This window comes from Salvia miltiorrhiza, chromosome 2 (assembly GCF_028751815.1).
Source record: "Salvia miltiorrhiza cultivar Shanhuang (shh) chromosome 2, IMPLAD_Smil_shh, whole genome shotgun sequence".
NCBI classification, from domain to species: domain Eukaryota; kingdom Viridiplantae; phylum Streptophyta; class Magnoliopsida; order Lamiales; family Lamiaceae; genus Salvia; species Salvia miltiorrhiza.
In genome coordinates, this window is record NC_080388.1 from 59521967 (window position 1) to 59535339 (window position 13373).

Consider the following 13373-nt stretch of genomic DNA (forward strand, 5'->3'; position numbering starts at 1 on the left):
GAAATGACAATCATTCTCATTTCAAATGAGAATGATTGCATAAGTCAATATATAGTGTTGCATCGTATAATATTAGATAAATTTTTTACCTAGGTTCGAATCCTGGAGGGGGCAAAAAATTTATCTAATTAATTGAATTTCGTTATGCAGTCATTAATTACAAGCATTTTATGCAACATATATACTGGTTTATGCAATCATTCTCCATTCTCACCACATTTGTCTCATTCGATGATCTTTTCCCTATATATATATATATATATATATATATAATTTATTCTTATGGATGAGCTACAAGTATTTTATTAATATTTCATCTGTGCCAGTGAAACTGAGTCATATTCATTTTCAGGCCGTCCCAACAAAAATGTGTCGTTTCTATTATGGGATATATTATTATAAGAGAAATTAAAAATTTAATTAGCAAAACTAATTGTACCCTTATTTTTTCTTAATTTAAATAAATTTGTCTTCTCTCATTCTCTCCTCTCAATTTTTGAGACACTCCTCCTTTCCTCCTCACCTTCTTCTCTCGCCGATGACTCTCCCATACCACATAAGGCACACGCACATTCATTGATCCTGCGCTGACTCTCTCCTCCTTCAACCGTTGCCGCTCCAACCCTGCTCCGGGGACAACACAGTCAACAGGCCGCGCCTCCGCCTCTCTCTCTATCTCTACCATTCAATTCCAACCGCCGTCCCTAGTTTATCTATAAATTATAGAGTATTTAATTTCGGGGGTTATGAATTATATAGAATTTTTAATTATGGAATTATGGACTATAGAATAAATAATAAATTTATAATTATTTTAAATAGAAGACTAGAGTGAGTACACCAATGATTTGAACAAAATCACTAGAAATAAATGCTAGCTCAAGTAAAAAAACACAAAAATATAATGAACACGAATGTGTATGTATATATATATATAGCCACTCTTCACTAATATACTACTTGGATTCTCTAATCTCGCAAGTTGAGAAAGAGACTATCCATAACGGTGATATATATTATGATTCTTGTGTGATTCGCAGACTATTGCACATAATTAGGAGTAATGATTGAGTGTGCAGTATTTAGATAGTAGCGAGAAGGCCGGCCGCAGCAGGCCGGGCTCTGCAATACGCCATCAACGGCGTGGCCCTGGGCATCGACAACCCCGCGCCCTCACTCATATCAACCAGCTCCTTACCGAGCCTCTCCCAATCGAAGCACTGAATAAGCGTCCCCAGCCCCAACCCCACCATGCGCACGGCCAGGGGCTCCCCGGGGCAGCCGCGCCTTCCGGCGCCAAACGGCATGAGCCTGAACCCGTCGCGGTAGCCGTCGAGCTTCTCGAACCGCTCCGGCCTGAACTCGCGGGGCTCGTCCCAGTTCTTGGGGTCGTTGTGCATGGCCCACGCGTTCACCAGCAGCATCGTGCCGGCGGGAACGCGGTAGCCCCCGACCACGCACTCGTCCGAGGACTCGTGCGGGATCAGCAGCGGGCCGGCGGGGAACATGCGCAGCGTCTCGTTGATGACGCACCGGAGGTACGGGAGCTCCGCGATGTCGGCCTCGTCGAGGAGGCGGCCGTGGCCCACGCGGTCGACGATCTCGGCTTGGGCCCTGCGGAGGGCGTGGGGGTTGTTGAGGAGGAGAGACAGAGCCCATTCCATCGTTCCGGCGGATGTGTCGGTGCCGGCGATTAGCATCACCTACAGAGTTCGGTGGGCAGACAAGATTAGAGGCCAACAAGTTTTCAATTACAAAAATTAATTATATCGGAAAAAAAATAAACTGTAAATAAAGTTTTTGGCCCAACATACTTTAGTTTTATTTGATGTGTTACGTTTATAAGATTATTTGACGTGGTTTAATCTATGAATTTTGGTAACTAAGAATATGATATAACATAAAATTTGTTAGAATAAGTTGCTGTCAAGCTTAATTAGTTTTGGTTTGATCTGCTTAACTTACAACACTCTAATATATGTTATGCATATATACAAGATATTTTAATAAACTCAAATTACTACTTCATGCACCATATTTGATTTGGCAATCGAATTGTTTCACTTGGTTTGACATATTTCTTTTTTGGATAATTACAATTTAACATATATGTTTATGTAATTATTTTGTGCTACATTTTTTAATAAACATACATGTTTTTAGATTACAAATTTACCCTTCTAAATGATTGTATTTTAAATCAGTTGAGACGAAGAACTAGAAGTCTGTGCTATGCTCTAAGGGATTGGACTAAGTCTTAGTCGGGTCAACTGGGCCTTCAATTTGGGCCTTCCTGATAGCCCAAAATATCATATGTTGGCAAGCGGATGGACTCCGATAGTAGGTATTTTCGACAAGGCTAAACCATACGTGAAAATGATCCGATTAATTTTCGGCCCACTTAGTAGACCAAAATTTCTAGAAATCTATACCTAGCGTGCTAGTATCATGTAGGCATCACGCCTACCAAACATAAGAACAAAATTATTTTAATTTGAGTGATTAGTGGATCATGATTCTTTATTTTTTGGTAGGTAGAGGATCTAGATTCTTTTTTTACTATAATTCCTTCTTTTGTAGTGTTTTTCCTCCAGTGGGTCCCCCCACTTTGACTAGCATATCCAAAAAGTCAAAGACAGAAAAAGTTATTCAAATCTAATTTCCGACTAGAGTCAATTCGATCACTCGATGCATGTGCTACAGGTATAAAATAAATGACACTATATCATTTAATATTATATTATGCCGTGTTCAAGACTGTAGTTTCACATCTATATCACTTACACACAACTGTTATGCATTTATTATGCTTCAAGGAAGCAAACAAGAGTAATTTAAGAACAAACTAACAAACGCAACAGGCAATAATGCGGAAAAGCATTATAATTAGCACTTGAATTTAGAAAAATGAAGATATATAAATTTAGATGAAACGATAGAATTGAATTAATTACCAGCATTAAGCTTCTAATGACAGCATCAGTGTAATAGTCAGGCTCCTTCTCCTGCAATGCGAGCAGCATTTCAATCATCGTCTTCATCCTCCCTTCCTCCTCGGCGGCGGCGCCGTAACTCCTGAAGCTCCTCTTCCGCTCCTCCACGAGCTCCTGCATAAACACATTCCTCTTCCGCTGCAGCTCCACCATCCCCTCCTCCACGCGGCCCACCCGCAGCCACCGCAGCAGCGGCACGAAGTCCCCCACGTGCGACGTGGCGAGGCGCAGCGTCTCCCTGACGATCTCCCTGAAGCGGCGCGCCTCCTCCACGTCGTCCACGTTCTCGCCGTAGTACCTCTTCCCGGCGATCATCCGCATCATGACGTTCATGGTGAGCTCGAAGAAGGTGGCCTTCATGTCGACGGGCCTCCGCTCCGCCGCGGCCCGCCCCAGGGCCCGAACCATGGTCCGAACCTCATCAGCCCTAATTCCGTGCAGCAGCTGCAGCCTGTGAGCTGACAGAACTTCAATGGATGAAACCTTGCGCAGGTTTCGCCAGTGGTCGCCGTAGGAGGTCCAGGCGAGGGAGGTGTAGTTGTAGCCGATGTGTTTGCCGGCCAGGAGGCGGGGGCGGTTGGCGAAGACGACGTCGTTCTTGGAGAGGCAGTCCTCGGCGGCGGAGGGGGAGGAGACGACGAGGACGCGGCGGGAGCCGAACTGGAGGAGGACGACCGGGCCGTAGGAGGCGGAGATGCGGGCCAGGGAGCGGTAGAGGGGCTTTTTGAGGAGGGGGAGGTGGCCGAGGAGGGGGAGGGAGAGGAGGGGGGTGGGGGGAAGCTTTTGGAGCTTGTGGAATAAGTGTTTTGTCAAAATGTAGAGGGCGTATATGAGTGGGAGATATACCAGATTTAATGTCTCCATGAGGAAGAGGAAGAGGAAGTGGGGCGATTCTAATCTTTTTTGGTGTGGATGGGAGTATTTATTTAGGTTATAAGGATGTGTGTGACCCCGATTGATGGGAGTGGTTGGCTATACATTTTAAATAGAGGAAACTAATAAACAAATACCAAAAAATAAAAAAGATAACTTTTTTAGCTCCTCTTTAAAACTAACTCTTTTGTATACCAAAATCTGTGAAAGGACTAAAATACCCCTTACGGTGCCCACCACTTGAAGCCAAAGTCAAACCCGTGTCCACGATGGCGGACACGATGGCGACGATCGTGGACACGACCGTCGTCCATCGTGATCACGATGGTGTCGCCGACCATCGTGTACACGCGAGCCGTCGTGTCCAACGTGGGCACGATGGTGGACACGACCATCGTGCCCATCGTGGGCACGCGAGCCATCGTGCCCACCCCGTCCATCGTGTTCACCTCGGACGAGGCCCCCATCGTGCCCACGCCGAACGACGAGGCCCCCGACGTGCCCACCCCGCGAGCGCGCAGTCGTGCCCACGACGGTCGAGGCCAATTGCCCGTGGGCACGATGGCCACGACGGGCCGAGGGGACGATGGCCACGACGGGCCGAGGGGACGATGGAAGCTCACGATAAATGGCTCGAACGTGGTCACGACGCCGTGAACTCCGGAATGTCATTAATGAAGTGCAGATTTGGTGAATCTTTTCGGTTGAGACTAGGAATAACTTTTGTGATGAAGAGGTTGTTGGTGATAATAATTGTGGAAGCTTGTAGTTGTTGTAAGAACGAAAGAAATCCAAAACCATGAATTAAAACCAAAGAACGAAACAAAAAGAACCACGAATTAAAACCTAAACCCTAATCAAAGAAATCCAAAGATCAACCATAAAGGAAGAAGAAAACAACAAGAGGCGACGTTCCTTCGTTCATCTCGCTTCATATAAAGGTATGTATGTTTTGTTCCTCCGTCTACTACTCACAAGCATGAAATATGAAAAAAAAAAACGTGAAAAAACATTCTAAAAACGGCTTTTATGATTGTTTCGTTGTTTGAACGTTTTGATCTCATGGAAGTATATATGTTGATCATGAATATTGTTTATTTTGTTTCAAATAGGTCACACATTAGAGTTTATGTTTCGACGTCATGTTATTAGGGTTTAGGGTTTAGCCCACATATTCGAAGCACACCATCGTCATCACGATGGCACTCACGATCGTGGCCACGATCGTGTCCACGATCGTGAGTGCCATCGTGATCATGATGGTGTGCTGCGATCGTGGGGTTGACAGTCCATGTTTTAAGGTACTTTTAATGGTTTTCTGACTGTTTATATTACATTTTGTTAATTTCAGATGTCGGGGCGACGTATTATGATACATCATGGCGGTCGTTGGGAGCGATCAACATATATAGATGGGGAATTCTTTGTTGCGTATATCGATTCCGGTACAATTAATCGTGCTAACCTCGTGGATCTTATTAGAGATGGTTTGGGATATCGAAATGAGACCGAATATACATTATGGTACGTCACAAACATCAATGGTATTAAAGCAAAAGTTCTATTGAGGGGAGATATGGAGTTGCTTCGATGGTTAGCAGATCCTAGAGAGGATCCAGAAGTTTATGTGATTGAGAAAGGCGGTTCTTCCGGCCCCGATAGTAATGTGAGCCGCAACACTATGAGAGGATGTACCTCGGCTGTACATCATGATCAAAGAATGCCGTATCATGAGGAAGATGATGAAGAGGTATTCGATGAGGATTATGAGGAAGATGAAGCAGAGTCTACATCTGAAGACGATGTGGAAGATCGTCGCAATGAGTTGCGACATTTTTCATCGGATTATCAGACTGCAAGCTATGTTGAGCATGAACATGGCTCGCGCGATTGGGATATTCCATTTCCGCACATTGAAAGTATATTACAGTTGGGGTGGGAAGAGTATCATCCAATAGCCTACGGACTGCTCGAGGTAGGGGCCATATTTCGATCCAAAGTAGAGTTGAGGATAGCTATAGGAATTTATCATTTGGAGCACTATCTAGAGTTTGCAACCGATCGTTCTACAGATTCTCGTGCAGTGTACATATGCAAGAGTGGTAGGAAGAACTGCACTTTTAGATTATGTGCAGTAGAGGCTGCAACTCTTTGGAGAATTACTAAGTTGACATTGGATCACACATGTCAGGCGGATTTGAATCGTGTTACTACAGCACGGTCTGTGAGTGGCGAGGTGGCTGCATATTATTTTGCCAAAAAATTAATCGATGAGAAGGTTGTTTTGAGGCCAAAGGAGATGATTGCTGAGATGCGTAGTAAGTATGGCGTTCAAATGCTATATTGCTTCGCAGTCAGAACTAGGCAGCAGGCGATAGAGAGAACGTATGGTGACTTCAATATGTCATATGTGAGGCTTCCATCGTATCTTTATCTATTGAAACAACGTAATCCAGGGACTGTTTATGATTTGCAGACGACTCGTGAGGGTGTGTTCTGCCACATGTTTGTTGCCCTCGGGCAAAGTATTCGGGCTTTTGAGCAGTATCTTCGACCGGTGATTGTAATAGACGGAACCCACTTGAAGGGAAAGAACAGAGGAGTGTTATTTGTTGCTGTGACAAAGGATGGGAACGATCAAGTGTTTCCTCTAGCAATTGGCCTCGGACCAATAGAGAACGATGAGTCGTGGACTTATTTTCTCTACAATCTACGGCGGTGTTACAATCCTCCAGAAGATTTATTAATTGTGAGTGACCAACATAAAAGCATTCGGAATGCAGTTCAAGCCGTGTATCCAAATGCATTCCATGGACTGTGTTATCACCATCTGTTGAAGAATCTAACGCCCTATGGGAAGACAGTGGCCACGGTCTTCTATGAAGCAGCATATTCTTATCGTCACGAAGTGTTCGAAAAATTTTTTTCATTGCTGCACGACGCTAGTCCGGATGGAGCTCACCGACGACTTTCTCAAATTGGACCGGAGAGGTGGGCTAGGTCAAAGTGTCCGGTGCAACGCTATGGATTTATGACGTCTAATGCAGCGGAATCGTTTAACTCTCGGTTGTGGTGGGCTAGGCGTTTACCAGTGTGCTCTTTACTTGAATCGTTTCGCACACTTTTGGAGGATTGGTTTGACGAGCGACGTACATCGTCTGAATCGAGAGATCATGTGTTAACGGTGTCTACGTTCAACAAGCTATCTAATTCTGTGCAAGCAAGTCTCTCTCTTACTGTTCGAGCCACCACCGGACTTGTGTATAAAGTTGAAGAGGATGATCAACAATATCAAGTCGATCTTCAGAATTGGACTTGTGAGTGTCGAGAGTTTGATGAGGATAAAATTCCATGCAAGCATGCGGTTGCCGCTATAAGGTATGTAAAATTTATTTACTTTTTAATTACATTTTAATTTGTTTTTAAGCCGAAATTATATTGTTTTATTAGGTGGGCGGGCAATGGTTTGAATGTGTACGATTTCGTACACAAATATTTCAAACAATATGAGTTGACACAAACTTATGCCGAACATGTTAGTCCAATACCACATCCGAGTGAATGGAATGTGCCAGGAGATGTCTTATCAATCTATTGTAGTCCACCCGATCCGGAGACTCTACGTCAGTCTGGGCGTCCAAAGATGAGTCGTACTCGGTCAACAGTTGAAGGACTACCCTCACGACGGCGTCAAGTGTGCTCTAGGTGTAATGGAACGGGACACAATAGAAAAAAATGCACAATATCTATCCCTGTGGGTGGGGTGGATTTGAATGTTCCATTTCAAGAAGCAGAGTTTGAGGAAACTTCTCAGGATCCTTCTCATGCCACAGATGAACCATCTCATGATACGGAGGAAGCACAACCGACCCAGAGACGTCGGAAGAAAAAAAGATGTAGCAATTGTGGAGAAGAGGGTCATGATATTAGAGCATGTCCAATGCCCCTCCGTGAATAAATGTAAGTTGTTAAACTTTTTGTCACTTCTTAGAAGGAACTTTGTGTCCAATATCTATTTTAATGTTCATTTAGTTTGAATTTAATCCGTTTTTTGTATCAATTGAGTTTTTGATAGTGGATGTTGGTGTTTTTAACACAGTCTGCCGTGATCACGATGGCAGCCTCCCATCGTGATCACGATAGGAGCCTCCCACCGTGATCACGATGGGAGGCTGCCATCGTGATCACGATGGGAGCTGCCATCGTGATCACGATGGGAGGCTGCCATCGTGATCACGGTTTTGTCAGGAATCTGTCATCGTGACATTCATTGGGTCTCCGTGAGTAAGGCATATTAAAACGACATTTATTATCATTACAATTTACAACAACAAAAACATCAATTTACAACAACAAAAACAACACAAACAAACATCAATCTACAACTAAAAAGATTTAATCGTCCTGACGATAAAAAACTCCACGGAGTAAGAAAAAAAACGGGTCTCCGTGGAATCGGTACGCAGCATACCTTTGATCAACCTACAACAACAAAAAGCAAAAACTTTTTACTTAAAATTATGTAAACTTATTAGAAATAACGATATGTAATACAATAATAGAGAAATCATACCGAACATAAGTAGGTAAAGTCCTCGTCGCTTATTCGAATGTCGTTATGCAAAGGATCCCATTTCACATTTTCATCCTTAATGAGTTGCCGAAATAAAAGATATCGGGACCTCAGCGTGTGAATCTTAACGGCGTAAAAATGTCTACTATGATTCACATCAAAGTAGGTATTCATTTTTTCAGTAAGGCGACGAGCGCGGTCGATTTCCAAATGCTGTGGACTACCATCCCAAACCTCATTGTCAACCATCCTCATCAGCTTTAGTAAGAAGTAATACTCCATATCCTGGGTCCATTCGTTCCTTGGATCATCGGTGAACCACATTTCACGTTGAAGCCAATCTAGAGTGTTTAGATAATTCATTTTGTGCGGAAAAAAAAAGTTATGAAAATAACTTAAAAGGTTTAGTGATATGAGGAGTGGGGGTTTGATCCCATTAAATAGAGAGTAATACTATGCAACCGTGATCATTGTAGGCACGATGGTAGCCATCGTGGGCACGAGGGACACGATCGTGGGCACGATCGTACCATCGTGCACACGATCGTGGGCCACGATCGTACCATCGTGGGACACGATGGACACGATCGTGGGCACGATCGTGGCTCACGATGGCAATCCATGTGTGCCCATGGTGGTCACGGGCGCAATAGTGTTTAACTATTTTGAATGACAACTAGTCACGGGTGCATTTTTTGGAAAATGTGTTCAAACTCAGGGGAAAGCATAATTAATGAGACGAATCAATTATGTCCCACATGTTTTTCGAATAAAGTGTACGATTTCACGGCGTCAAAGATCGTGGACATGGTCGCTGCCATCGTGGAGCACCATCGTGTTCACTGCATGACCCCACGATCGTGCCATCGTGAGCACGATGGACACGATCGTGGGCACGATCGTGGTCCACGATGGCAAGGGACCCATGCCACTCACGAGTGCAATAGTGTATAATTTTTTGGAATGACAACTCGAAAGTCACGGGTGCAATTGTATATAACTCATTCTCGTACTCTATTTAAGGGATGAGGGGATGAGGAGGTCTCATATCACAAAGCATTTTGAGTTAATTTCATAATTTCGTTTTGTTACAAAATGAATTATCTCAATACCATAGATTTCCTTCAACGTGAGATGTGGTACCCCGCCGATAGGGGTGATTACAAGTGGACGGCTCAAATAGAGTACAAATTTCTCACAAGGCTATTGAAGATGGTCGATTGCGGACAGTGGGATGGCAATCCCGAACATCTGCAAGATGGTCGACAACGCAGACTTTGTGAAGGTATGAACTGTGAATTTGATATACATCACCAGCTTAATTTTTACCAGGCTAAGATAAACCAGTTGAGGGACCGATTTTTCAAATTTGGAAACCTCCTTGAGGATCCCAGTGTGAAATGGGATCCCATGCATAACACAATGGAAATCAGCGTCGAACAGTTGCAGGCGTATAGTGCGGTATGATACAAACATTGAATTACATATACTAATTTCTATAATTTCACATAATGTTAAGTAAACCTTTTTTGTTGTAGGCTGATAGAGGCTATCTTGCGTACCAGTGGCACGGAGAACCGATGTTTTTCTTGCTCCGTGGAATTTTTTATATTGAAGAGGATGATTAAATTATTTTAGAATTGTTGGTAGGATTGGAATAAAGAATGTATGGTGTGTTAGCATAATGAATGCCGATCGTGTTAGCATAATTCTATTGTTTGTGTAAAATGAGGCTGTGGCTGGCGGGAGCGACTCTGAGAGTGGTGGGAGATAACATCCTCTTCCCGGAAGAGTGGAGGACTCCTAGAACGCCTCCGGCCGGAAACTGCCCTCAATCTGTCATCGATAACTGCTCTCAATACAGCAAGAAAGCCTGTATCAGAATCATCAGTCAAAACTGCCCTCAATCTATCATCGATAACTGCCCTCAATCTGTCCTCGATATCATGCCCCCTGTCAGTGCCCCCTTCGTTGTCTGGGCAAGGCCGTCCGTGCACACAACACACTCTAGCTCTCTCTCCCCCCTCTGTTGGAGTGAGAAGTGGAGTGCTCTGTCGGGGGCGCTTCGTCCCGCGTCGTGCTTTCTGTACAGGCGCCTTCAATGTTGTCTCATATCTTGAGGCAACGCGTACAGGAGCCTCGAAACGAACATCAAACATATCCCCATTGTCGAAGCTCATCATATAGTACTCATCTAACTCACTAGATGTAGCTTCCAACACAGGATATACCGGCCGCTACAAAACAATATAACATGCACAATATTAGAATTCGAATTTTAATATAAAAAATTATATAATAAAAAGATAAAACGTACCCGCTTCTCTAAAAAAGTTGCAAAATCAATCTTCCTCATCTGTCGAGTGCTCCATCTCAAACAACGAGGCAATATCTCCTCGCGCTCTCGAAAGCCACATTGGCTTCCCAAATCTGGAACGGCCTCGTACGACCAAATTTGTAAGGCCCAAACCGGACCATAAAAGTGGTAATCTTTTTCAGCTTGGTCCGGGGCAATCCCAACAGTGTCTATGTAGTAAGACAATGCGCCATACGTGTATGAGCCCCATGGAAAGGCATCCCAACGCTCAAAATCCTCAACTAATGTCCATGCCCAATCCTCGATCACTGGATTATCCCGACATAGGAGGAATAGATAGTACACCAAAAGATTGGCAGCCTTCAAATAGTCTTCCACATCCTTGCCAAGGCTCTTCTCATTGAATCTCTTGCGCAACACATGCACCTTCGTGGATACACCATTGAAGAATCGATTGAATATACCATTCCGTGGAGGCTTGTGTTTTGCATATGGATCAAAATCACTGTTGCCAAAGTGAAGTCCCGTGACAAGGGCATACTCCGTCGGCCTAAATCGAATGGTCTGTCCACCAACTTGAAACCAAGACTCGTCACATGGTATATCGCTACCTTTCAATTGACGAGCTAGCAAGTGGTGTAGAGCATTACTTGCACTATGGTTTCTCTTGATATCAATCAACCGTCCTACTACGCCTTCTTTAAATCTCTCTAGAGCCAACGGACCGCCTTTATCAAGTAAAACATTCTTGACCTCCTTCAATATATCGGTCCTCATATAAAGATTAACTCCACGGGTCACGTAGATCAATGTAGGCCTTTTCCAATCACAATTAATCTACAAAATCAATGTATTAAAAACAAATTAGAAAGATAATCATGTATTTGAAACAAATAATACAACAATAATAAAAAAAAAAAAAATAAACGAAGCGGGGTAGGCGGACTGTCGAGATCACGATGGGAGGCTCCCGTCGTGACCACGATGGACGCCATCGTGGGCCATCGTCGTGACCTCGACGGCGCCATCGTGCCCACGATGGGGAGCCTGCCATCGTGAATCCGACGACGAGACCCCCGTCGTGCCTACCCCGCCCCAAACCCCCGTCGTGCCCACCCCGCCCCAAGCCCCCGTCGTGACCACGATGGACGCCATCGTGGGCCATCGTCGTGATCTCGACGGCGCCATCGTGCCCACGATGGGGAGCCTGCCATCGTGAATCCGACGACGAGACCCACGTCGTGCCTACCCCGCCACAAGCCCCCTTCGTGCCCACCCCGCCTCAGGCCCCTGTCGTCGTGCCCACCCTGCCCCAACCCCCGTCGTCTCCATCCACGATCTTTCCGCCAATTTCAGCCGAAAAATTCACAAAAAACACCAAAATTCTCAAGTTGTTTTCAACAAATCTCAACAAACTCTAGCTATTTACCAACTAAACATGATTCTCAAAGCATTATAACACATATACATGCATTTAACAATGAATTTAGGCTCCAATTTTTCAAGGGAGGCAAAATTGGGCGAAAATTAGGGCTCACTCACCGGAGGAGTAGGATGTGCGAGACGCTCCTCCTCTTCGGAGCTTGTCGCCGACACCGAGTCGTCGTCGTTCCGGTCGCGGTCGCCCATCTCGACGTCGTGACTGGAATTCGATCGTGAGGTGGCGCCGGTCGTGAGCGTGTCGTGAGTTGGGAGAGAGAGAGAGAGAATTTGAATTTGGGGGTGGAGGGAGGAGAGAGGAGGGGCCGATGACTTCTCTTTTTTTTTTTTTTTTTGCTTTTCTTTAATGATATAATGTAAGGGTATTTTAGTCTTTTAACTGATTTTGGTATACAAAAGAGTTGTTTTTAAGTTGAGGCTAAAAGAGTTATCTTTTTTAATTTTTGGTATTTAAAAACTCCGGCCCCTTTTAAATATACATGTACAGTGTATGCATGTGTTTTACACTTCATGATATCCTACATCCATCAAGCTCCGATGCATTCATCATAAATCTTGCGTTCTCATTTTGAATAAAAGTTTTCATTTGAACCTTCTCCAATATACAAACACTAGTATGTTCATTTGTTCTGTGAATGCATTATTCACGTAACAAACGGATATTCCATAAATAAAAGATTTCATTAGATATATTTAGTGCAATAATTACATACCTACGTACCTTTATTAAATAAAATAACCAAAAATTAATAATCTTAATCAGTTGAATGATCACCATTAGATTAAGCAAAATCGACGCACAAGATTTGGTCTTTATTCTTTGTTTAAGGAAGTGGTCTCCATTGAACTCTCCCATATATATATATAGAACCGATCACCTACCCACCGTGGGCAGACATAATGTGCCCACCATTGATGTGATAATCTTAATTAGAGTAAGATAATTTTAATTATAATAAGATATGTTAATTATCTTTCCAAATTAAAATTGCCAGATCAGTGATGTGGACACATTATGCTTGCCCACGGTGGGTAGGTAATCGGTTATATATATATATATATATATATATATATATATATATGTATGTATAGGTTCAAGAAAGAACCACTAAATAAGGCTTCTCATTTTAACCTCCTTCAATATATATATATATATATATATAGGGTTAGGTTCAAT

General features: G+C 43.7%; 3 protein-coding genes across 3 annotated transcripts; 2 read left to right on the forward strand and 1 right to left on the reverse strand.

The window, feature by feature from the left end:
• Positions 1–862: 862 nt before the first annotated feature.
• Positions 863–3941, reverse strand: LOC131010731 (cytochrome P450 81Q32-like). The gene is made up of 2 exons (XM_057938392.1): positions 2955–3941; positions 863–1703 (listed from the first exon to the last, which is right to left on the reverse strand). The coding sequence occupies exons 1-2, from the start codon at positions 3855–3857 to the stop codon at positions 1083–1085; spliced, it is 1524 nt and encodes a 507-aa protein (XP_057794375.1). The 5' UTR covers positions 3858–3941; the 3' UTR covers positions 863–1082.
• A 1124-nt stretch (positions 3942–5065) lies between these two features.
• Positions 5066–7839, forward strand: LOC131009817 (uncharacterized). Its single transcript, XM_057937224.1, has 3 exons — positions 5066–5167; positions 5218–7244; positions 7317–7839. Exons 1-3 carry the CDS (start codon positions 5066–5068, stop codon positions 7822–7824), a joined length of 2637 nt encoding a protein of 878 aa, XP_057793207.1. The 3' UTR covers positions 7825–7839.
• A 1701-nt stretch (positions 7840–9540) lies between these two features.
• LOC131010733 (uncharacterized) lies at positions 9541–10096 on the forward strand. The gene is made up of 2 exons (XM_057938394.1): positions 9541–9900; positions 9978–10096. The coding sequence occupies exons 1-2, from the start codon at positions 9574–9576 to the stop codon at positions 10065–10067; spliced, it is 417 nt and encodes a 138-aa protein (XP_057794377.1). The 5' UTR covers positions 9541–9573; the 3' UTR covers positions 10068–10096.
• The last annotated feature ends 3277 nt before the right edge of the window (positions 10097–13373 follow it).

Coding starts and splice junctions, on each gene's coding strand:
- LOC131010731 (XM_057938392.1), bottom strand. CDS start 3,857: ATGGAGACATTAAATCTGGTATATCTCCCACTCATATACGCCCTCTAC. Junction 1,704..2,954: donor TCATTAGAAGCTTAATGCTG/GTAATTAATTCA, acceptor CGAACTCTGTAG/GTGATGCTAATCGCCGGCAC.
- LOC131009817 (XM_057937224.1), top strand. CDS start 5,066: ATGGCACTCACGATCGTGGCCACGATCGTGTCCACGATCGTGAGTGCC. Junction 5,168..5,217: donor TTGACAGTCCATGTTTTAAG/GTACTTTTAATG, acceptor TGTTAATTTCAG/ATGTCGGGGCGACGTATTAT. Junction 7,245..7,316: donor CATGCGGTTGCCGCTATAAG/GTATGTAAAATT, acceptor TTGTTTTATTAG/GTGGGCGGGCAATGGTTTGA.
- LOC131010733 (XM_057938394.1), top strand. CDS start 9,574: ATGTGGTACCCCGCCGATAGGGGTGATTACAAGTGGACGGCTCAAATA. Junction 9,901..9,977: donor AGTTGCAGGCGTATAGTGCG/GTATGATACAAA, acceptor TTTTTGTTGTAG/GCTGATAGAGGCTATCTTGC.